The sequence below is a fragment of the Meleagris gallopavo genome, chromosome 29 (assembly GCF_905368555.1).
Source record: "Meleagris gallopavo chromosome 29, MGAL_WU_HG_1.1, whole genome shotgun sequence".
Taxonomy (NCBI): Eukaryota; Metazoa; Chordata; class Aves; order Galliformes; family Phasianidae; genus Meleagris; species Meleagris gallopavo.
This window is the reverse complement of record NC_139432.1, coordinates 2,285,437-2,311,277: the sequence shown is the minus strand read 5'-3', so window position 1 is coordinate 2,311,277 and position 25,841 is coordinate 2,285,437. Positions and strand designations below refer to the sequence as shown.

The following is a 25,841-nucleotide window of genomic DNA, read 5'->3' as shown; positions in this document are numbered from 1 at the left end:
GACCTGCCAGGCTGACAACCCAAAAAAACAGGCTAAGAAACACACAGAACTCCTTTAACACAAAACGCAATAACAGAAACACCAGCTGCCTTGGCTCAGTTGCCTTTGCTGGCCTTTTTCCATGCCCAAAAATCCAGCTCAGGGCACTGGAAGATGGCAGTGTCTTCTCAGACACTCGAGGGACTGATTCTCTGTATGGACACAGAAACACAGTGCAAAAAAGTGACGAGCTGCCAAACATTTTGGGGTGAGAATGGCACGTTTAGGTGGGAATGGAACTGCTGGAGGTCCTGTGCTTGGTGCTCCAGGAGCTGCAGGGTTCTTGGGTTGGCCAACAAATACCCTCTTTGTGAACCTATCCACAGACTGCATTTGCTAAAGAAAGTAACCCTAGCCTTTGCAAGCTGGAGATGCATTTCCCTACTGCAGACACTGCCACTGCCTGCAAAGAACTGGGAGAAACTGAGGCTTTTCCAAGGTCTCCCCAGTGTTATCTGATCAAAAAAAGAGAAATAATTCTGCTGTGGCCAAATATGCAGACCACAATAAGCAAAGCATCTCCCAGCCTTGACACTGAGGGCAGAGAAGAAGTTCAGATTCTTCCATAAGCCCCTGGGTACCCTCAAGAGAATCCTTTTTAACTCACTTAATTCCTGGAACTAAATAAGAATGTGACTCCATATAAAAGCAACCAAACCTCCTCAAGCCAAACAAAACCAAACATGATATAAGCTGCGGCTTCAGAAGGGCTTTTAAGGACAGGGAATGTTATTAGCTCATCACTTGGTAGAGTACAAAGTGCTCAGCCTGGCCAAAAGGCAGCAAGCATAGCAGCAAGCAGACGTCTGCACAAGGGCAGGGATTTATCTGCATGTCTTTGTCCAGAGAGAACACTTAACCCAGGTGCTGCCTGCACGTGGCTGTGCTGTCAAGGCTCGCTGCACGGCAGCATCAGAAGGGAGAAAAGGAAAGTTGGTACAGCAGAAGGGCTGGGATGTGGTTGTAGGACGCTGAGCCACACGTGGCTCATTGTGTTTCCCTCCCATCGCTCTTTCCCCCTTTTGTTCCCCTATTTTAGAACAGGAGGGGATCCCCCCTACACCCCAGTTCATGCCCTTTGGAAGGAGACAGGCAAATAGCATTTGCTCACTGCACTGATGGACCTCTATGAAGGCCCATGGAGAGATGCATCAGCACAGACAAAAACAAACCACTGCGCATCACAGCTTGAGCGCTGAGAGATGGGGAGTGCAGCAACTGCCAGACTGCACCCAACCCCATTCAGCCAGATTATTAAAACTTACCATCACCCCAATACACCCCGTATGTCTGCAGCTCATCAGCCTCACGCTGCTCTGCTTCTGCTCCAGACAGCAGCCAACTTTACAACAAAGGTGCTGTGCAGAGACATCAACTCATCGCCCTGCTGCAGGGAGCAGTGGAAAACGGCACGGGCTTTTTGCTCCACTCTGCCCATTGCAACAGAGGAAATAACAGCACTTGTTGGAGCAGGGCTGACTGAGAACTCTTCAGAAATGCTTGGGAAGGATGTGAGCAGAGCCAGGACTGCAGCAATGCTAAGAAGGGGCTGAAGACTGTGGACAGAAGGGGCTGAGGTTGTGGTTTAGTGGGTGTACGGTGATGGGTTGGCGTTGGTCTTGATGATCTTGGAGGTCTTTTCCAACCTTGATGATCCTTTGAATGGGAATGGTGGGAATGGGTCAACGGTTGGACGTGATGATCTTGGAGGTCTCTTCTGATTTTAATGCTTCTGTGATGATCCAGAAAGTTCTGCCATGATGACGAGCAGCTCCATGCTGACACGCCAACCCCCGCTCTGCTCTGGCACAGCTCTACTGCAGCTGGAGGGCATTTTCCCAAACCTGATCACATGCACAGCTGTTAGGAATAAGGCATCTACAAACTCTTCCAGAATCAAGCACAGCATTCATGAGTAATGCATTACCTCCGCAATGTTTCCCAGATCTCGGCTCCAGGCTCGTTGATAAATACTTGCAGTCACTTGCTCTGTCAGCACTAATTGCATGCTAAAGCAGACTCCAACAGCACAGCCTTTCTTTTTTTCTTCCTTTTTTTTTTTCTTCTCCCTAACAAAGCAGTGGATGGCAGTAATGATTTCTACATCAAGGAGCTCTGTGAAACGATCTGCTTTGAATTTCGCCACTGCAGAGTTTGCCATCACAGATTTTCTATTTTTAATGTGAGATTTCTTCTTGTGAAAAATTAATAGCGCTGCCAGCTCAGCTCTGGGAGCCTTTGTTTGCTGCTGCAGATCATGTGTGACACAGCCAGAGTCTGGCTGGCAAAGGCTGTGCTCAGGGATGGGCACAGAGAGATGGAAAGACCCCAAAGCTCAGTGAGAATCCACTTCCACTTCTGGCCCTACCCAAGGCCAAACTCCTGATGTACCCCCACGTTTCCTTCCTGCAGCTCACCCCACAAAGCCATCCCAAACCCAGTGTGCTCAGGCAATCTGCTCTTCCCAGACATGTCCACTTTGACAATGCCACAACTTCAGCACAGAGAACGACTGACACTGATGGAGCCTCTGCTGCCCAAAAAACACTCAGCACTGATGTATTGATTCCCGTAGCACAGCTTCCCTCTGATGTTAGAACTGCCAATTCACTCGGAAGGAATTACCATCATATAGAGTTATAAAAGCAACAATTCTGAACAGCGAACGTCCCTAAACACAACATGCTATTTCCTACAGAATTAAACACTGCTTTAATTTGCCAAGCTCGTGGGGCAGAGCTCACAGCCCCTTCCCATTACTGAGGGTGTCATAGCAGAGACAAACTGTGCAGGACCTGGTCAGAAAGCATCACCTGCCCACCGGTACCCAGAGGCAGGGCAGCAATGCCCAGTTCCAGTTCAGGGCCTCCCATCAGGGCTCGGGGGAAGTGTGAATTTCACCACCACAGCTTCAGGTTGCTTCCTTTACTCAACAGTTGTCTTATTCACCGATCTACCCACACTACAGCCACTGTTGGCCATCTGCTATATAGCAGGAGCCTAAAGTCTTCACACACTCCGTTCCAGGTGCTTCATGTGGCATTTCCAGGCTGAAAGGGGCCACTGGTGGACATCTCAGCACCGATTTTCACAAGAACGAGCATCCCAACCCCAACACACCTCCATCACTGATGCTGCTCCCTCGGATACCTGACTCCAATTCAACACTTCATACAGCACAAGTGTTCTATGGCTGCCTTCTGGTTTAGCAGAGGCAAAGCACTGCACAGAATGCCTGCACCAAAGTATCAGCTCATTGCTTTGCTGCCAAACTGCCATCCCCCACCCCTCATGGGTCACAAAGCACTGCAAGCAGCAGAGATGGGCACTGCATTAAGGAGAGCTAAAGAACTGCACACCTCCATGAGTGCTGGCAAGAGCAGAAATGGAATTGCTCAACTATCCTGGGGTGAAGCTGTGATGAACAAAGCAGCACTGCGGTGCTGGAGGGCTCATGGATGTCTCCTCACTGCTGCGCTGGGGCTGAACACTGGGGAAACCAGTCCCACATATACAGCCACAGCACTGCACACATGGGAGGGATGGGGCTGGGGAATGGAGCCTCCAAGGTCGCTGGGTACGGAGCATGCTGCATCCATTGTATGGGGAGCATGTGGCCAGATGGTGTGACATGGTCAGAGGGCTCATCTGTAGGGTAACATCCAGGATAATGTGCCTGCATCCTCATCAGGAGCTGATCCTGGAGAGCCTCTCCACTGCATTACATGGGAGAATGGCACAGGGTGCTGGGCACTGCTGGAGGCAGTGAGGAGGAAAAATGGGTGGCACCCTTTGATTCATGGTAACAAAGCAACCATTTAAAAAATACAGAGCAATAAGGAATAAAAAAGAGAGAAAAGCATTTCGGAACACCTGCAGAGCCCGATTTAATGAGGTTTAAAACCACAGATCCAGGGAGCAAAGATGGAATTCTGCCGTCTCCGCTCAGCTCATAAAGCTTTTCCCAAATCCTGCCGGTTGCCAGGAGCAGATTACTTCGTATTCAGAGTAAATAAGTGATGTCTGAGAGCACGGTGAAAAAACTGCTGGCGTAACTTAATGACCACATTGGGTGGGCTGAAGGGGCAAAGCCAGCTCTCCGTGAGCTCTGGGCTGACCGTGCGCACGGAGCGCTCGGCACAAAAGCAGTGACACACTTTCTGTCCTCATTTCACCTGCTGTAATTCCTCAGATGTAGGATTGGAGCAGAGCGGGGGATGTGACTTGGAAGTGCTTCGCTTCCATTTGCCTGGGAGTGATGCGGAATGACGACGGGGCTGCTCTCAGCAAAACTCTGGAAGGCTCTGCTCAGTGAGGATTGGAGGAATGCAGTAACAAGAGCAAATTAAGCAACGTTTCGTTCTTCAGTAAGCACTCGTATTGCCTCCAATTAATTCCACTTCTCTCTCTTTGGTGGCTCAGTGCCACCGAATGGATTACGCATTGGATATTCCTTCTTTCTTTAGATGTAAAAGTGGGACAGCATGCAGAAGTTTGCCATCCAGAAAAAAAAAAACAAAAAAAACCCAAAGATTTTATGAGGACAACAACTGAAGACAAAACATATTCCAGAAAGCTTCTCCATCTGAACGCTTAGGTTGCATGTCTAATGAGCCAGCAGTTCGGCTGATGTCCTTTGTGGTGGGAGCAATCACATCTGCTCTTCATCCCATCCCATCTCATCTCATCAGCCATGACTTGCAACGTCTCCCTTTTCTCCTCTTCCAACCAACACTGCAGCTGCAGCTCCATCCAAGTGTGGGGACAATCCTTGAGCCTGACTTACCCCAATGGCTTTAACCACTTCTTTCTCAGCCCTGTACTTCTCCACGAGATCAGAGCTAGCACCTGGAAACCCTAGCCATGGGGATGCTCGTGTGAAATCTCCAGCATTCACTGTGTGGAGTTATTGCCCATTCCTTTCACATTTCAGAATGTACCAGTTACAAGTCAGGGAATCAGACAACTTTATTCTGGAAGTGGTAGAAGAAGCTGAGAAGTTGTGTTGCTGGAATTGCAGGGATTGGGTCCTCACTGCTTGGTGGACAGACTGCGTTTGCTCATTCAATGACCAGGAGGGCACCAGGATGGATCGATTCATCTTTGTGATCCAAAAATATGGCACTTAGCTGGATTCCTCTTGATGGGGAAATTAAACCAGCAAGAAACATTTCACTGCCCTTCTCATGCAAAGGGTACAACCCCAGACCACGGGTAAACACTGCTTCCACAGCGCCAAAATGAGAGCTGTAGGAATGACCAGCAACCACCAAACCCCGTGGTGACCTGCTAATTCCCTGCACCGACTCAGCACAGGCTCTGAGCATCAGGACACCAGGCACACAGCTGGACATGGCAAAACCACCAACTGCCCAACGATGTAAGGGATTCAAATCAATACAAAACACATTCTTTTGCATCACCTCGAGTTCAAATGGCATCTGTTTCATGGAGCAAAAAGCATCACATGTGAGACCTACCCCAAGGCTTGGTCAACGCTCCGTCATTTCAACTAATGATAAATAAATCTCAGCACATTCTAAGAGATTTCCAGAATCTCAGAACATAAAAGAGGGGGGAAAAAAAGCCAGATAACCAGGCATTGTAATGACAAAGCTGAGTAGAGATTTACTGTTTCATTAGAAATTACCCTCCTTCAGTTTTTCAGATCCAAAATGGAAAAGTATTTGGAAACTGGGGAAATTGGAGAAAAGCATTTGGAAAGCCAAGCTGGATGGGGCTGTGAGCAACCTGGTCTAGTGGGGGGCTGGAACCAGATGATCTTAAAGGTCTCTTCCAAGCCAATCCATTCTACAGTTCTATTACTCTGTGACACTTAGGAGCTATCTGTGGACAAACTTTAAGCAACTGACGTGCAGTGGATGGAGCCTGACCTACTGGTTGGCAACGCAGCCCATGGCAGGGGGTGGAACCAGACAACATTTAAGGTCACCTCCAACCCAACCATTCTATGACCCTGTGATCCCACACCTCCCATTTGAGTGTTTGTTGTATAACTGGACTCTTATAGATACAATTTGCACTGCACTCCTTTCCTACATGCTTCCTAAACCAATTTTCTATTCACTGGGGATTGCTGGTCAGATCAGGCTTTCCATCAAACGCAAAAAGATGCTCATTTGTTCTAATTCATTCTCCATCATCCTGCTGGGTAAGATGTAAGTACGCAACTTGGAGGAGGACCAAGTCTCCCCTTGCTGCTTGCCTCCTGACAGAAAGGAAAATGCAAAACACCTCCACTGCATTGTGTTCCAAGAGGGCTCTGCTTGAAACCATGGCAACTGAGCGTGGTTATCACTGCTGCTGCTGAGCCAGCCCACACCGAGTGGAGACAGAGCAGGTTTGGTTCATGATGTGGAACTGAAGGGAATGGGTGAGGAGCTGCCCTCGCCCTCACCTCACATCATTTTTTCACTGAGACGCCGAGATTATTAGGTATCTTCTGATACCTGATCAATTCTGGGTGCACAGTGAATGTTTACTGCAGAACACTGATTTCCTGGGTCTGGTTACAGACACAAAAGCTCCGCAGTGCCACAGCAGCTCCTGTGCTGGGCACCAGCAATTGGGGTCTGAATGATACCAAATGCTGCAGGGGCTTTCTTCATCCTTCTTCTGGAAACCCAATCCTAGGCGTCTGGGATTTCAGGCTAACACCACATCCAGAGATGTGAGGATGGATCTGCACCTCTGTGCTGTAGAAATGCACTGCTCACAGTGGGATATTCCTCCCAGGGTTTCCAGGAGGAACCACTCTCCTCCACAGCCATCACAGAAGGAAAGAAGACCTGAAATCTACCCCCAAAACTGCATAATAGAAAGGAGAGAGGACAGGGCAGGGTTCACCTCACCCAGTTTTATCTGTCAGTGCTGGAGGAGGCTCCCAGTGAGACCATCACCCCACGCTCCCTTTGCAGACCCCCACTCCCACGGCACTCTGCATCAGCCCCACTGCAGCCTTTCAGCTCACGATGGAATCAGCCACCCTTAGTTCCCCCCTCTGACTATAATGCAAGTCTAGACAAGGAGCTTCGATGCTAGTACTTCAATCTGGACACAGTAATTTCACTTTGGGGGTCTGTATCTGACTGCAGCTCTTTCACTGCCTAACCAGCACCGACCACTTTCCCCCCCCACCTCCCTCAGTCCCATCAGCAGCAGCACAGGGATGAAACATTTCGTTTTTTAAGTGCTGCAAAAGCAAGCAAAATAACTGCATGGAAGATTCTGATGAAGGCAAAACACGGAACAACATTACGAGACTTAGGTTAAGAAGTGTCAGAGTGAACACACAATAATCACCACTTTTCCGTGCTCTGGTCACAATGGATTGGGCTTTTCCCTACGATGCTTTATGCTGTTTGTCAACTACTCTACTTGGTAAATGGTGTCAGCTTGGGGGAAGTCATTACTGCGACGCTGCTTGAACCCCTACAAATGCTTTTTGGTGCTCTGCTACCAGCAGCCATGGATGCTGGGGGTCCCTGATGGGAGATCCACAGTGATTGAATTCCCTTTGATGCCAACGAGCCGTCGCTCACAGTGAGACCCAGCACAGAGGGTCAGCAGTCCCAAAGGCCAACACAAAACCCGGAGGCTGGAGATGTATCATTTGCCAGAAGCTTAGAGAATGTGGTGATTTCTGGACATTGTGTTCTTCCTCTTCCCTCTCCCCATACTTCCAAGATGATGGGAACACGCTCTGTTCAACACAAGGAGAAACATTCCCCACTGGCGGTGCTGCAGCCCCAAAGTCCATCATCCCCAATTCCTTTGTGGTGTCCTCATACCCAGGGTACATCAATTAAGAACAGCCTCACAAAATCACATTTCACTTCAAAATTCGTCCAAAAAACATCAGCTTCAGCAGTTCCATTCCTCACTGCATCGACACAGAGAGGGCAATGAGCCCTGTGCTAAGTGTGCTCCTGTCCTGGTGATGATGAGCTAAGTCCCATGCAAACGGTAAGGAAATCAAAGCTGCTGCCAAATCTGCTCCTGGTAGCTCAGTCAGGGGCAAGCTGTGCTTCTTTTAAAGAAATAAAATGAAAAATCATTACTTATCTTCATTGGTGCTAAGGGTTTACAGTGCCCTGAGCTCAATGGCTTAATATCAGCTCTTCCCTGAGAGCTGGACAGGAGGGCTTTGAGGAGCACAACAGCAGAATCTCAAAGGGTTTTCCCTATTAATCAAGAAAATGTATCCTGCTTCATTATCTACCATCAGAGTGCAATGCAATTAGTGTGCAATATACATTAGAGAAATTTATTAGCCCTTCAGTACGTATGGACTCACACTGAAGGCACTGGCAGCCCATTATAATGCCATGTAACTTCTCTCCTTGCCCCTAGCAAGGCACCTGAGTGCTGGCAATCCCACAGGGCCCTATAGATCCCACATATGCTCAAGTCACCATGTATTTACCACCTGAGAGGTGGAGGCCATCACCTCTCGTCCAGCCACTGTTACCTGGGAGAAGAGAATGGGAAGCCCCTGGCCACCTCTGTAAGCACCAGGAGAAACCAAAGCACCCAGGCTACACAGCTGCACGAGCAGCTGGCGTGTGCAGAATGCCATATATAGGGGTGTTCAGCACCAGGGGAGCGTTCTGCAGGTGAGTTTCCTTATCCTGGCAACACAGGACAGCACTGAATTGCCTGAATTCCTCCTGTTGTAGCAAGCACTGCTCCCAGCCTGCCCACTCACAGGGAGGGGAGCAGCTCTCAGCTCCACAGGCATCACAGACACACACACACTGCAAAGAGGGTCGAAAAGAGTTGCCCAGTAACAAGCACTTAATGACTCAAGAGGAAGGATATCAAATAGCTAACATTGATCGATACGAAGGCACTTGCTGCTGTAAGATGCTTTCCAAAGGGTTCACTGTTGTGCAGAACCTATTAAAGCATGTTGGTTTCCTATTGGGAGGAGCTACGTGCTATTTTTCTACTGCAGCCTGTTTGCCACAAAATTTAAAGCAGTAAATTACTCTGAGATCACCAGCAGCTATGGCTGCTTTGATCAGCCAAGAGCTGTGTGGTTCCAGCAGACAGAGCTGTGTTTCGTCAGCCTGGCTGCAGGGCCCACAGATACCCTGATAAGGCTGAGAATCTGAGCGTTTCCCTGATTTTTGTAATCGTATTTTTGGAGATGGGCAGGCAAAAGAGAGCAGAGCTTATGGGGATCAACGACCAGAATTACAGTCAGAGTCTGTTTCCACTCTTCAGTAAAAACAAAAGATAACGCTGTTAATAGTGATCACTGGGCTTAGAGAATATAAATCTAACCATGATTAAATTCTGTTCTCCGTGAGCTAAGCCAGGAACTCTGCTGCTGTCAGAACAGAGATTACAGACGCACTTACAGTCCAACATTGTTAGAGCCTGACTCTGCTCCTTATTCTGCTCTCTGAAAGACACTGAATGGGACTACAAGGAGCAAGGCTTCAAAAAGAAACCAGCTTCAGAAGATGCATCCACGCCGTTCATCCTTCATCTCCCCATCCCTTACTTTGTGTGGTTGGGAGGGGATGGAGGAGGATTCCCCCTCCACTCAGAGCTGGGGATGTCAATGTAGCCCCCCCAGCAATGCCACAGCCGCAGCTCCGAGCTGCTGCGCATGGACCCTCCAAGGTCCTTCCAGGGCTCAGCTCATCCTGGAGATGATTCTGACGTTTGCTGGCTCAGCTGTGTGCCCAGGAAGCGCTCACATCTTTCCACGACCGACACAAAGGTAGGAGAGCAGCACAGATGCAGACACGCACAGTGCAGACAGATGAAAGCCGAGCGAGAGCAATCTCATCCCACGTGTGACCTCAAGCAATGAAGCGATTCTCAGAACAGAACAGAGCGCTTTTAGATGAACACATCCATCAACCCATTGCTCAGAGTGTCTGCTTACCTAGGATCACAAAGAAACTTGGTCTTTTCACCTTCTTCTCTCCAAATAAGCCATTCTCGGAAAGAGGGATGAACAAACATTCGCGTCATGTCTCTACGTTTGATAAGAAACATAGAAAGGTTCTCCATCCTCTGCTGAAAGTCATCCCACTCCAAAGTGCCCTCAATGTTACCTGCATTAATGGCCTGAAAAATATGCTCATCTGTTAAAGGATGCAGAGATGCCACTGCCACATTCAAGAGAGGCATAACCCGATCAAAGGAAGACTGCGTTGGGAACTTCATATTGCACTGCAACAGGTAAACTTCTGACAGAGACACTGGGACTACTTTGTAGCTGGAGCTTTTTAGCACTAGATATCCTTTCTCTATGAGATCAAAAGTGAGTTTCAGGTAAAGATAGGACCCTTGGCTCAAGGTCTTGAGGTGAGAGCTGAGTTTGCCAAAGGTGGTGTTGTCCATTTTGCCGTTCAGTGAGATGTTGTTCTGGATCTCTGAGCTGCTGTGTATCCGGTGGAGGATGTATGCCTGCAGGTCCTGGTCTATGGCTTCGTTCTCTTCCAGTCTATCCAAAAATATTCTGTGGAAGGGCAACAGCTTAATTATTTCCTGCAAAGAGAGAAAAAAGAAGTATATTCATTCTGGGAATGCTTATTATTCATTAAGTAAACTTGATTTGTATTACAATAGCACCTCTGAGACTCCTTTAAGACCTTTTCCAACAGAGAAAGCACATGAGAAGGTGGTTTATGCCCTCAGGACCTCACAACCTCATCTATAATCAAACAGTTTCTGTGTGAGACATGACTGAAATAAAAATGCAGGATGTGGTTCCCAACGCTGCATCCATGAGGACTGGGAAATTAGCACGGAGAGCTGCCCTCATTATCCCCACCCCAACCCAACCCAACAGCGGGGTGCCATCCCTCCTGCTGTCATCTCAGCCATTGGAGGAAAGGATGTGGAGGTGACAGAACAGAGAAATCCCACTGCTGCTCTCAGCAGGGACATGCACCTAACCAACAAGGCAACTGTTTCCAAGCAATGATGTCTAGCTGGATACCACGGCCAGGGAATCTCTCATTTGCTAAACTCACTGATGTTCTTATAGAGCAAAACCCAACTCATTAAAGGCTTTTCCAACAGAGTCCTCATGTTATAGGTTCTGTCACTGCAAACTGGGGAGAAATGACATAGCAGAGCCTGACAGCACAGACTGAGGAGAGCAGTCCCATCTCCAAAATGGTGGTGCAAAACCAAACTCACAGTAAAGACAACAGGGGATGCAATTTACCTACCAGCAGCACACCTGATACGCACTAAGCTATTCTTTATCACAGCCCATCCTGACAACCCAGCAGCTACCAGGACTCAGTGTACCTGTAGACTTGTCCTGACGGTCACAACCAGCTTCAGCCAGGAGGGGAATTTCCCAATCATTTTGCTCAGGAATGATACAATGGTGTCACCATAATCTGGCTTGTGAAATTCAGCCTCGTTTAAGCCATCAATTAATATGATGAAATCTTCATCAGGGATCTTCCTCTCTGAGATGCAAAAAAAAAAAAAAAAAGAAGAAAGCGTTTCCTTAGGAGGCCAAACATGTGGCTACAGTGTACATTAAGGGTAAAGAAGAAAGAAGATACAGTGACAGCATCTCTCTTATGACACACTAATTGCACATAGGTAGGCCCATGCATACTCAACTTCCATCCTCAGAAAATAGGTACTTCAATGAAAGAATGCTCACTGCCAACATGAGCTGCCCACGGTGCTCGGGGAGATCAGTGAAATCCATTCTGTCCCAGCCTGACGTTACCAAGTTGCATTTAGTTCTGAATGTTCCACTAATATCCATATGAAAAACACATATTTTGCATTAAAGTCACCAGAGATCCTTTCTCAGCTGACTCCCCAGTAAGCTCATTGGATGCACCTTGAAAACACACTTTATGACTCTGAAATCATGGAGCGAGTGAAGCCTGAGTTCTATATCCACACCTCGTGTTTCTCATAAAGCCCAAAGGAGAAGGGAGGAAGCAGCGAGAGGGGAAGACTCCCTACTTTGTTCTCCTATATATTATTTAAATTCCTTGAGATTAAATTCATATTCATATTGGAGAAACACGAATATAAGTTTCTCAGTGATATCCATCATTAACCGTGATGCAACAATTTTGCCCCAGCACCATTAAAACTCCATCAGCACCTTGTAAAAGACCTGTTGATGTATTTACAGTGCCCTAAATGTTATAGATCTTAAAACCAATTTCCAGATGCTGCTCATTTTGTTGCAGAACTCTTGGTAGCCATCAGCCAGCCAGCACTCTCCAGCAGTGCTGGAAGATGTGGGGAATCCCCATTCCATATTTCCACTCCCCAAGACCTTGGGACCATCTGGGGGTCAACCTGCTTGGCAAGAGAAACGAGCATCCTCCAAAATGCCCTACAACCCAGAGCTGAAATACTTCCCAATGAGATACCCAGCTCGTCTTCCTGCACAGCAGTGATTCCCAGTGCTGGGAGGAAGGAGCAGCCACACTCCTCCTACGGTGACATTTGTGCATGCCAGGAAAATGAAGTGCTGTGCTCGTGCTGGCTCTGCACGTCCCCATGCACAGGAGAACCACACACGTTGGCTGCATGCTGCTGCTTGCATTTTGGGCCATGTCTGCAAGCTGCTCTGAACAACGGGGCTTCAAGTCTAGTAGAAGCTGCATCTATGTCACGTTGGCTCAGACGTGGTGATACAAAGGGTCAGAATAGAAATTAATCTGGTCTATTTGTGAGGCCGATGAGAACAGACACCATTTTGCAGAGCCCTGAACTCTGCAGCGCTCTGAGAGTTTTCATGACAACGAGCAAAGATCTTCAGTGCAGTGACTGTCACAATGAGTTAGTGACATCTTGTGTGAGGAGGAAAGAAAAGGAGACAAAAATCAATGCTGCTTTGGGAAAGCTCCGAGATCAGCAGTCAGGATCTGATCTGTTAGCAGCTGCCTTAGAAGCTTCAGACAGGATGTCTATAAGCTTCTACGGTATCGGCCCTTCTGCTGAAAGCTTCCAACTCACAAGAGTCCATTAAATAAAGAAAAAGAGAGGGAAAAACACTTCCCCCCCAAAATATGAAACAAAATACATTGTCATGAATGAGGCTGTGCATGGAAACTGCTGTGTTTTCACCTTCAGAACTGCGAGGCCACATTCACGTGGGTGGATGGTGATAGGACAAGGGGGAATGGTTTTAAAGTGAGACAGGGGAGGTTTAGGTTGGATATGAGGAGGAAGTTTTTCAGCCAGAGGGTGGTGAGGCAGTGGAACAGGTTGCCCAAGGAGGCTGTGGATGCCCCATCCCTGCAGGCATTCAAGGCCAGGCTGGATGTGGCTCTGGGCAGCCTGGGCTGCTGGTTGGTGACCTGCACACAGCAGGGGGTTGGAACCAGATGAGCATTGTGGTCCTTTTCAACCCAGGCCATTCTGTGACTCTATGATTTGGGATGGGGAAGAAACTGAGAACACAAAGTCAGACACACGCTGCCATCCACATTTCGTTTTTGGCCTGAGTTGCACCCCAGGAGAGAAGGGGCTGCCAACCTTGCAGATAAGTGCGGTGACAATTTCAGCAACTCCACGTCTCACCTCCCACCCGCAGCTCCAGACCCACTGCTGGGTTTAACTGCACAGCCGCAAGAAAGCATTTCAAAACAAACAAACAAAACAGTGGCGGGGAGCAAAGAGAGAGCATCGGGAGCTGCGTTCCTGTACCTTTATGCAGGTTCTCCAGGGGCTCCAGGATCCCCCTGCGGAAGGAGGCCATGGGGTCCTGCACGCAGGAGCGGAGGCTCAGCATGCTCTGCAGGTGGGGCTCACGCAGCAGCTGCTCCCGATAGGCGACGAATTGGGGTGAGCGGCACAGCAGGGCGGCCACGTTGTGCACAAACTCGGGCACCAGGCAGGTGTAGGCGTTGTCTGCCTGGCAGTAGTGATAGGCGACGACCTGCAAGAGAGGGAAGGAAGGACGAATGCACCTCTGCCAGAGCTGGGATGAGCTGCTAACCACGGCACCGTGTGATTCTGATCCGAGCCTCTTTGAGGATCCCCAGCATCCAGTGCCCATGACAAGGATCCGGATGAACCGCTGGGTGCAGACTGGCACCGATCCTGAGAATGACTGCAGCAATGAAATTCTGCTGGTGCTGCTCCCCAAACAGGCGCTGACAGCGCTCCCAGCTCCACGTAACAGCTGGTAAGGGCTTGGGGTTGCTTTCTTCCACTTACTTCTTGCTGGCTGCTCCCCAGTGCTGGGTGCTGAGAGGCCACTGCATGGCTCCTGCTGGAGCGGAGCTGCATGCGATGGATCCCACGAACAATGAGAACACAGTGCTGTGCATCACCCATCCGCCACTGTGCAGCCCTTCATTCAGAAAATACAGGGAAAAGATAGAAGAAACCTTCTTCTTCTCCTACAGCAACTCATTTTCCCAGGTCTTCACAATTTGCTGGGCTACTCCTTTGAGCATCACACCTGCATACATGTGCCTAAGCTCTACTGGATACCTCACAACAGAATTTTTTGCTACCATGTACCCAGTGTATCAAGCCATAATAAATGCTATGATTTCTTTCTCATTTATTTGGGGATTAAAACTGTGATTCCCGCAGTATAAAAGTCTCGAACCGCCCTTCCTTGATGCCATGTTCCTGGTAACAGAAACCAAACTCCTACATGCAGAGCTCTTAGCTCCAGCACAGTGTGCAGACCCAAAAATGAAGGCCACTTCGTTATGAGAGGCTCATTAGCTTCATCCAGGAGCATAAGGAGCCACGTCATGGGAAAGGGGACAGAACTGTCCTTGGAGGGCACAGTCAGTACTAAATGTGGGGACACATTTCCTTCTTCTGGAAAACACCCACAGTTACAGCACAGCTCGTGGGAACCCATTACATCCACTCCTGACACTCGGGATGGAATTATCAGCATACTGATGGCTGCCTGTAAGATCAATGCAGTGCTTAAGGGGTGGACCTGAAGATGCACCCGTAAGCAGGGAGGACATCAGAAGGGCCCTAAAGGAAAGGCACTACGATGCTCTCAGAAATGCAACTGCACAATGTCAGCTTGATGGTATTTATTTTCCATGACATTTTCTCTATTTCAAACCCAAAAGAGACTGCCAAAAGTGAGCGTGGCGCTGGAAAGCAGGCTCCCTGCCTATCTCAGAGCTGCCTGCCGAGCAGCTCTCTCATCCTACAAACTCCCAAAGCTTTCAGAACGTTTTCCTGCTCCACCTTCGGGAACAAGAACTGGGTTTTACACAAAAAACCAAAGGAGGAGACCTCAGGATAACCTAAAATGAATGTTCCTCTGGCTTTAATTCTGACTGTAACAACAGCCTCACTCACACAGACAAGCCACGAGCACATCCAAGAATTAAAAACAGGAACCCACCTAGCCTGGAAATGAACAACCCATTGAAAAAGGTGTGTTCTCATTTTCTGGAAATCTCATTTCTTCACCGTGAAAAAACTTTGCTGAACTGCTGAGAAGGCTCCAACCAGCTCTTGTCATAAACAAAAGCCTTGAATTTAACATTTCATCTTATCTGGAAAGTGTTACAACAAAGGAAATCACCAGGGAACAGCCTGCTCTCCCAAAGACACCGGTCTGTCTGGATGCCCAGTGAATGTGCCTTCGCTTCAGCCATCGCCTCTGGCAAATGATGTTCACCAAGCTGGAAGCTGTGAAATTCCTTGCTCCAATTACTGCCTCAGACACGAGTGTATGGTGCCTATAAGGAGTCCTAGTGCAAAGTAAGTGGATTACTACAAAAGATGGGAAAATAACACGTAAATCAAGAGAACCAACACAACCCATCAGTCAGTGCTCCTCCACCAGTGGCAAATGTGCAAAACTCTCCAAGTTGGGAAGGAGGCATCACTGTGCAATGGCTGCACACCACAGGTGGGCTCTGAGGATGGAGCTCCATCTCTTTCGAAAACAAATCTTCTGATTCTATTGCTCTGAATGGGATCTCTTAGAAACAGCAAAAAGAAAGCAAGTGAAGACTTGGTCTGCAAGGACGACTTTCCTAACATCATTTGGCCTCTAGTGTATTGGCTGCACACCAAAGAAGAACTTATCATGAGCTTTTAAGCATTTTTTTTAAATATTAATGATGTGTTATAAGGCTTGAGAAACACCAGGCCCGGGGAAGGCAGGCGCTGCCTTTCATGGTCCGTGGCCAACGCCTGTGGGTACCAACACAACACAACCCATCCTGATGTGGGGTCAGGGAGCACCTGAACCTTCCCTTCCTCAGGAGAGTCACACTGACTCATTCCTAATTGTGAATGCAGAATTAAAAAGTAAATTATCCATGTACTCTTCAGGTATGAAACCCAGAGAGCCTTCTGTCCCCATTTTTCCCTACACCAGCCATGCTTTTCTCTCCACCGCACCACTGCCCATGTCTCCCTCTACCCAAACTCCTGTACCCATCACAATCCAGACTGCCTTTCCTCTGCCCTGCTTTGCTCCATCCCCACTCACCCTCTCCAGGATGCTGTGTTTGCTGTCCAGCCCAGCCCAGCAGAAGTGATTTCTTCTCTGTCCTTCCTGCAGCTCTCTCTGCCCCTCAGCCCTGCACGCTGCTCGCTGGGGCTGCGCTCCCCATTTCAGCTGCTTTGTGCAACACGGGTGTTAAGCCTTGCTGAACCCAAAGGGGATTTTGGTTCAGCTGAGAAAGAATTGCATGCGAGGAAGAAGAAAAAAAAAGATTTCCTCATATAGATCGGATCTACGAGAACAGCTATTTAAAGAAAAAGGATGACACGTTAAAAGCAGCGCAGCTATTCCAAGAGTAACAGAAGATGCTGTTGGAACAGGAGGGAGAGCTATGGGAAAGCAGCAGGAAGAGGGCAGGAAGGGCAAAGAGTAGGGAAAATGAGGAACAGAAGAGATTGTGCATCATCTATAAAGCACAGAGGAGCAAAGAGAGTGAGCTGGGGGGAAAGAGGAGAGCTTGGGGGGACAGGCCAGGAGCAGGAATATGGAGCTGGGAGGGCAGTATGCATCAAAGGAGAAAGGAGCTGAGATGGCTCAGGGGAAACAAATTATTTTTACTTAGTAGGACAGGCCAGTTCAAAGGAGTTCTCTGGCACTATCTGTGACAAGTAATATCCTCCCTTTCAGAAGCATTCCTTTGCCATCACGCTCTGCTTGCCCTGTCTCAGCTCCCTGATGGTTCCTCCATCCTCCTCCAGCTCCACCAGCCTGAAAGGACAAACCCCACTTCCCTGCACCCACAGCAACCTTCCCCAATGCTCCCCTGCTCCCAACCAACCGCTTCAGCACTGCATTCTAGCCACATTTCTGCCCTAATAAGACTGATCTCCTTTTGACCCGTACAAAACAGCTTCGAGTCGCTGTGCTTCCACCTGCCAAAAGGCCGCCTGCCACTCAGAACGTTGGCTGTCATTGTATAAATAGAGATCAGCACGGCTGTGTTTTATTCACTGCACATGACCGTGTGTGGATGGGGTGACCCACTTTATGGGGAATGCTCATTACTTTTAGATAGCTGAGTTTGCCAGCAAATGCCCTCTGAAGCTCATTAATGTCACAGGGCTCAGAGGAACGAATCCTTCCACCTCCGCACGAGGTGGGAGGGCTGCTTTCTTTCCATAGCCCACAGCAATGGTAGTGATGCTCTGCCTTACGGCTGGAAGGGTGTGGAAGGAAGTCAGCAATGTGCACAACATCAGCAGAGAGAGCTATGCAATGAAAAAGCAGCTCCCCAGCTCTGTCTATGGGATAATCCATTAGTGCTGTGCTGCCCTTCAGGCTCATCTGTTTAAGTGCTGCACCCACAAGCAGCCAGCCAGCAGCCAGAAACCCAGCAAAGATGGCTTTCAGTGGTTATTTAAACCATGTACTGAAGCCATCAACAATCCTGTGTGAATAAAGGACAACACCTTCAGGGATAGTGGGGAAGTGATCCTAACCAGAGGGGACGCGGCCACACTTCTCTCCTCCTGAGCTGAACCCACTGTGCTGTGGCTGTCAGCCCTTGCTGAGATGCAGAGGTCAGTGGGATGTGGCTCTGTGCTGCTCAGACACTGCTGGGCTCCTTCTGCTGAGCTGAAGCACCAGCTGAATGTAACCCAGGAACATTTGAGGGTGGGGAAACTGTGCCACACTGGCTGAGCCACACCACTCACCCACCCCACTCAGAGGAAGTGAAGTTTGAACATATTGCAATGGAGGAGAGTAAAAAAATAGAAAGAAAAAGGTACAAAACAGCAGAGGTGTGGAGCACATCTTGGATTTAAAAGCCTTGCAATTTCACAGAATTATAGAATCACAGAATGGCCTGCGTTGAAAAGGACCACAAAGCTCATCTGGTCCCAACCCCCTGCTGTGTGCAGGTCACCAACCAGCAGCCCAGGCTGCCCAGAGCCACATCCAGCCTGGGCTTGAATGCCTGCAGGGATGGGGCATCCACAACCTCCTTGGGCAACCTGTTCCAGTGCCTCACCACCCTCTGGCTGAAAAACTTCCTCCTCATATCCAACCTAAACCTCCCCTGTCTCACTTTAAAACCATTCCCCCTTGTCCTATCACCACCCACCCTCAGTAAACAGTTGTTCCTGTTTATATGCTTCTTTCAAACACTGGAAGGACCTTTCAAATATTGGAGCAACCTTGCAGTTGATTGCTCTGTGCAATCAGACAATCCGTTTACAAGCACTGAGGAACCCAGATGAGTTTAAGAACAACACAGAGCTCTGCTCTGCCATGCTCAGCTCACCAGAACACTGCTGTGCATCTCCTGCAGGATGAGCCCAGGCTGGGCAGCCTTCCTGGCACTGCTGAGATCTGGCAGCTGCTCCGTAGCAGAGGGCTGCCTTCAAACGCATTCAGCAGCCCTGTGAACTTATTTCCATAACGCATGCATAAATATATTTGAACAAAAGGCCAACCAAGCACGCAGCCAGGAATGCTCACGTTTCATGTGCAAGTGTCAGGGTGGGTGCTGCAAGTCAAGAAGCTTTGCTTGTGGCTTCTGAGTCTGCCAGATCTGGCAAGGCAAACCCCGGTGTCCTCCCTCTTTAAGCTACAGACTGCAGCAGAGGGCAGGGATGGAGTGGAGATGGAAGAGGAACTTTGCAGGCAGGAGCTGCCCAGCTGGCTGCACCTCCTCATGGCCCTGCTGCCTCCACTCCTCCGGGGCTGGAGGGGAAAAAGGGCTCTGTGCCAGCAAAGTTCTCAGCAAGAGGATTAATGCTGCCTTTAAAAAATATATTGGGAAATTGACAGTAATCTCTGCTAAGAAACAATTAACGTTGCCATACATTTAATATTGCTAGGCGAGTTGTGCTGCTCTCAGTGCTGTTTCCTGGTGCATTTCTCCATCCCTTTCCAAAGAGCAGCACCCAACACAACGCCAACCGCAGCCTCCAAGGCAGCCTGGGGATGGCAGCAGGACTTGGAGCTCTGCCTTTCCCTCAGCACTCCCTGTGAGTCCCACCAGCACCGGGCTGCAGTGCTTACACAGAGCATCGCTGCACTTCCAGCATTTTCTGCACTGATCCCTCAGGGTGGCAATCACATCACCTCCACTTACAGCATCTCAGGAAGACGGAGGGGTAGGGGGAGAAACGACAAAAGGAACAGAGCAACCTCAGTTTTGTTTTCTTTCATTCTTTCAAGAGAAACTGCTGCAGCCCCCACAGCGCATCCGCCCCTTCCTACCCCGACTGCTGCTCACACAACAGAACCCATTCCTGATCCAAGGCAGGCAGTGATACCATGAATCCAACAGCAACCAGCAGGGCTGGAGGGGACAGGACTTGGCCCACTGCTCGTGATGGCTTTTTTCCTCCTAGGAACCATTGGCAAGAACTTCAAGTGGCCCCTAAATGAGTTGCAGTTGTCTTGTTTCCCATCGCAGGGTGGAAAGCACCCAGTACTTTTTTGTACGTCAGTTCATTCTTAAGCATTTTGCTCCTCTGTTAGTGTGCTGGTGAACACCAAACGTGAGGATAAAGCAAAATAATGCTCTTTTCCAGCGTGGCAAAGAGGCAGAGAGGAGCCTTAGCAGTGCTCCTGCTGGTGGGCTGCAGGCACTTCTTTTTCCCATTAATCATTTGCTCATCTCCAACAACGAGAGCGATGAGCAAACCTCAGCCCAAGGAACTCACTGCGTGAAGAACAGACAGCCAAGTCCCAGCCTGAGCATCCAGAGGAGGAAAAGCAACTGTTCTCCTGTCACTCCTGCCACCAGAAGCACACAGCTCCTGAGTTTGGGGTAGGTGACATTTTCAGAAGGAAGGGAGTGGGTGCTTCCCACCAGCGTGCTGCTCCTTCAGCCTCCCACAATATCTGTAATCCTCTTTCATGCCCACCTGCATTTCTCTGACACGACGACCACTGCACAGCCTGGGAAGCAGAAGATGCACACGCTGCAATCTATCTCCTCACATATGATTTGTATCTCCTAAAACACTCCTGCTGATTGCAGCTGTCCATCACTGTCACCACCTTCTTTCTCCCTTCAATTCCAACCTGTTCCATTAAAGCAGCAACTACAGAACGTGTGTGCAAGAACTGTTCTTCCAACAGCCCAACCTAAGGGTCACCCTTTCTTCTTCAGCCAGTGGAACAACAAGAGCTTTAAGCAGGCTGCCAGGAATCCGTATTTCATTCCTCAGCTCCTGATGCAGGAAGATGCTCTGCCCTCCCTTCCTCCTGAACCACAGCATTTCCCCTTTTCTTCTTCAGATGGGGTCCTGGGCACAGAGTTGAGCTTAGCAATGTGAGTGTTTTCCTGCCCTGTAGGAGCACGTGGCCTCAGACCCTCAGATGCCTTTAACCACAATTGCTGACCGAGACCATCAGGGCCATTTGCTCTATTTCAGATTTCAGCACCTTCAAAGCCTCGAGCAACCGACATGTTTGTGATTTCTCAATAGCAACTCAGACACGTGTGACCGAGTTTCCGACCGAGGGGATCACACACAGAACAAAGAGCTCAGAACTGTTATTTTAATGGATTTTCCATTACGTTGCCAGGTCAGTAATCCTTTTTCTCCCGGTGTCACTCAGAGACTTCAAAACCTGCAGCTGTGGAGGAACAGGCAGTGTTTGTTTTATCTGGGAGGACATCATACAGCGCTGCTCCTTCTGAGCAAACCCATTTATCTGCTGCTGACAGCACGCATCCAGCAGTGGTGGTGCTGAGCTCTGCTCTGGATGTTAGCAGGAGTGCATCACAACCTCCAGCCATCCCTTTGACCAACGCCCTGCCCCATTTCATTTGCCTTTACTTCCCTTCCTGAGGCTTGCTGATCCATCAGGCTGTGTCTGTGACACACTGGACTGCTTTGATGCAATAAAACCAGAACTGCTTTTGGTATGGAACTGAAACATGGAAAGTGAGAGAAACCAAACCTCAAAGCCTGCTATATTTTCAGTACAAGTCTATTTGTGATAGGATGCCATGCTTTGGATCAGGATTTGAACACATGCTGAACTGCAGTGGCTCCATACAAGCCTGTGGGGGGTTGGAGCCCAAAGACCTGCAAGGTCCCTTCCAACCAAAGCCACTCGATGGCTCTGTGCTGCTGAAGCACGACCTGGAAGACAACCAACCACTTGTCATATACCCTTCCCAACGTCAGACACCCAAAGATGGTTGGCTGATCACTTCTCTATCAGTCACAGGGAAGCAGAGCAGACTGAGGAGATGCTGATCTCCAAGGAGCCCACTGAGGCTCACAGCAGCACTGGGAACGGACCCCAACCTCCTGTATGGAACGAAGCTTCCCCAGGTTCCTGTGTGCTATGTCAGCCACCTGAGCACCAGAATCCATCCCCAGAAGCCCCAGGTCAGCTCATCATCCCTGGCATCCACCTGCTCCTCACGTTGGAAGGAAGCAGTGACATTTACTTCTGGAATCTGTCTGCATTTGCAGCAGTGGAGTCTGAGAGGGAGATGAAGAATTGCAGCAGAACTGCAGTCCTGCAGTGAGCACCAGAGGTGGCAAATCTCCCCAGCCTTTGGCTATGGGATGAATGGGGCTTTAAAACCCCTTCCTAAAGGGGTGTGCAGCCAAGCTATTTTAACTTTATGTTTTGGTTAAGATTGTTTCTTACTCCTATAACCAGTGACCAGAGATGTAAAAAAGCTTCAGTGCATCTTTTGTGCTGCAGCTACGACACACAGCTTGAAAAAGCCACGTCCCTCACCTTCTTCAGTGGGAAACCGAAGCTAAAACTGTACCCATTTATCAGTTATGTATCCAGCAGGATTACTGAAGCACTCGGGGGAAGAAAGTCTGGACAGATTAGGTGCTTGAGGCAGACACAGCACGCATTGCTGCCTTCTGGCAGCCTGTAATGGTGAAGACTGACAAGAAGCACGATGACTAACGCGCTCTGAATGAAAGCAGAGCTGCCCGCTGCATTCCTTTCAAGAGCTCCATGTGGAAGAGGAGAATATCAAGTCCCAGTATTTATTTACACAGCAATTGCACGCTCTCTGCCTTTGCCATCTGGGTGCAGTGGAAAGCAGACAGCACAAGACAGTATCTGGCTCTGAAAGCCAAGCAAAACACGTCCTGGTGGTAACAGAGAACAAAGACTTTGCTTGGTATTTTCCTCTCCAAAGGGAACGGGCAACAGGAAAGCATCACTGCTCACATCCTCCAAACCCTGGGGGAGGAGCAGGCCCCTTGATTTCACAGCAACTGAATGGCACCCTCCCACCATCACAAAATAGGGCTAAATCCCAGGATCACAATGAAACACGAGCTGCACAGCTCACCCACACTAACAAACACCACTACGTACAGCCCGCACCTACCAGAACACCAAGGCATTTGTTTATTGCTCACTAAAGGCTAGGATCTGTTCTGCATCATCCACGTGCACCCCATGCAGCCTGCTCCTTTACTGCTGTTTGAAACCCACCCCTTTCAAAGGGAAGCACTGAGCAATCTGCTTTCCACTGCTGAAGAAAAGCAATGGTCTGGCACCTGTGCCGTAACACATCCGCTATTGTAATGGTGGCTGGAAAAGATCAAGTCTCAGAATTAGAAGTGAGTGCACTCGATGTAATGGGAATTCCCTTCTAAAGAAGAAACTTTCTTGAGGGTAATAAAACTCCTTCCAGGAGTTCTTCCTCTCTGCTCCCCCAGTATGCCATTGAATGCGCACTTTTCCCAGCTGCCAAAGCGATGCAGGACAGGAGAGCTTCCCAGAGATCCCATGACAACAGAGAGGTTCCCAAGGCCTGCAGCCATCCCAAATGTTGCCATACCTGGGAAGCGAGCCTCCTCATGGCCTCCTCCTGGCGCCGGCGCATCTCGGGGGTCCCCGGGCAGCTCCCACTGGCGATGGAGGAGTGAGCAGAAGGTGGCTGGGTTAAGGGCAGCTCTCTGTTTGCATCCACATCTGTCTCAAAGAAAGAGGTTAGGAGCTGCTGAGAGATGAGCACAGCCAACAGTCGTCGTGCTGGTACTTGCCAGCAGTCTGTTCCTGGCAGTGTGCCTTCCACCAGTGCTCTGCTCAGCACTATGGGCAGTGGGGGAAGGTGACATCTCCAGGCAGCACAGAGCTCCTGGGGAGCTTTCTTTTGGAAGAAGGATGAGAAGGACTAAGATAAAGCTTTAAGCTCATCGTCCTCATCTTCTCCAGTGTACCTTCATTGATTTAAATCACAATGAGTGAACAGAACACTCATGGGAGTATGCTCTACCCTTGAGTTTGGGCTATCTCAGAGCTCTCCATGCTCTGCACTTTGGCTAACAGGTCTTCCTTTGTCACGACCCATCACTCACTCATTTAGTTCTGGATCTTCCTTGAATGGAGACAGAACATTGCTCTGAATGATGTGCCAATTTTATAGCATATATCAACAGCGTGCTAGAGCCAATGTTTCCTCTGAAGGCCACCAGTGCTATAAGAGGGAAAGAAGCAAGAGCAGCAGGACGTTCTGGACAAGGCTTGCAAGTAAATAATGAATTACATTGGGATCACTTCTGCCAGATGTGATCTGCTTCTTATTGCATTTTAGCCATTTCTCTTCCATTTTAGAAAAGCAGAAAGCTTTAAAAGCACAACAGTTCACTCACCTGGCCTTTGTGGTTAACATTCCCAAACCACTAATCTTCACACTCATAGGTACTCAGAGTATTACTGAATGACATTAAGACATGTAGAACTTGACCATGCCTAATTACTGATTTATTAGTTACAGGAAGGCTTTAAAAGCAGCAATCTGAAGCACAGACTGCACTGGCAGAGGACTGGCCTGGATAGATTGCTGCAATGCATCCTTGAGCTCAACCTGAAATCGTAATGGAAACAATGACCCACTTAATGGCAAACAACGAAGGAGGACGGCTGCTGCCTACACAACGGAAGCAAAGATGCACAGTGTCAATTTTGAGCAACACTACCTTCACCTGCACTGCTTTTCTGAGCCAGGAATGAATGGTATGAGGCTGCATTTATTCCAGTTTGCTAATGCTGATAACACAAGTGCTGCAGTACAGTCAGGGCAGCCAATTAGCATTTTATTGCTCAACACAGACATCACAGAGCATTACAGACTTCTTTCAGCCTGTGAAATCAGTAGAGCAGTTCTTATCTTCTACAGCTACACCCAGGGCTTGTGGAGGCTTCAGGAAATAAAACTCATCAACTGAGTGATTCTGAAGTCCTCACCCCAGTGGAATCACTCAGCTTTAACCTCATGGGCACACCTGAGTGTGAACTCAAGGGCTGCATTGGGTGAGCGAGGATCTCTGCCCTTTGTGCATGAAGGGTACAGGGTGCTGCTCAGTGCAGTCATCTTTTAAATCCCACAATCCCTCCCAGCAGACTGGGGAGGCTCTGCTCTGCAGAGTTACAGCTAAAATATAGAAACCAGGCCTGCCTTTCACCCTGCATTGCTGGGTTAGTGCTGACAAGTGGCACTCCTCAACACGGCACCGAGCGGTGACATCTCAGATATCTCTCCATGGCTCAGAGCACTGGATTCCAGTAAACAGATTTAACTACAGTGTCTCTGAGATACACTGACCTAGATCCTTGAAGATGTCGTTAGGTACAGAACCTGGTATTTTTAGTCCTGTCTTATTCACTTACTGGGAGCAGAGTGGTTGGAAAATGCTGCCATCCCCACCTGCAAACTGGATGGGACTGGGAGGTAGAGCTGTCCTGGCTGCCAAACCCACATGGAGTTCTACAGCATCACACACTGAGTCTGTATGGGAAAGGAGGAGGGCAACAAAATGACAGAACGGCTTGGGTTGGAAGGAACCCCAAAGATCACTGGGTTCCAAACCCTGCCACAGCAGGGCCACCAACCTCCAGTTCTGGGACTGGAGCAGGCTGCCCAGCCTGGTCCTGAAGAAAATCCTCAGGGAGGATTTGTAATCATAGAGTACCTGCAAGTAGCACTGGAATCTTTCAGATGGGAGAAAATCTAAGATCCTTCAAAGGCAGGGAATAAAGAGACAGCTATAATGACCCTTCACAAAGTACATTTGCATCACAAACAGTACAAACATTCCTGGCAGCTGCTTCCTTTGCTCTGCAACAAAGACTAAACTGAAGGAGAATGGGATCTTTTTCCCTAAGAACACTGCAGAAGTAAACAGACAAGGGTTAGGGTTAGGGTTAGGTGGTTAGGTTAGGATTAGAGTTAGGTTAGGGTTAGGTTAGGGTTAGGTTAGGATTAGGGTTAGGTTAGGGGTAGGTTACGGTTTGGTTAGGGTTTGATTAGTTTAATGTTAGGATAGGGTTAGGATTAGGTTAGGGTTAGGTTAGGGTTAGGGTTAGGTTAGGGTTTGGTTAGGGTCAGGGTTAGGTT

The 25,841-nt window shown here is 48.9% G+C and overlaps 1 protein-coding gene across 15 annotated transcripts in view; it reads right to left on the bottom strand.

Annotated features, from left to right (window-relative positions):
- The window catches only part of TANC2 (tetratricopeptide repeat, ankyrin repeat and coiled-coil containing 2), a 181,183-nt gene that overhangs the window by 29,865 nt on the left and 125,477 nt on the right, over positions 1–25,841 (bottom strand). For all 15 annotated transcript variants that reach the window (XM_085211218.1, XM_085211226.1, XM_085211229.1 and 12 more), the window contains 4 exons: positions 23,283–23,416; positions 13,726–13,957; positions 11,341–11,507; positions 9,962–10,569 (listed from right to left, as the gene is read on the bottom strand). In XM_085211218.1, coding sequence (XP_085067344.1) covers positions 9,962–10,569; positions 11,341–11,507; positions 13,726–13,957; positions 23,283–23,416 — 1,141 coding nt within the window. The remainder of the gene's footprint in view (positions 1–9,961; positions 10,570–11,340; positions 11,508–13,725; positions 13,958–23,282; positions 23,417–25,841) is intronic.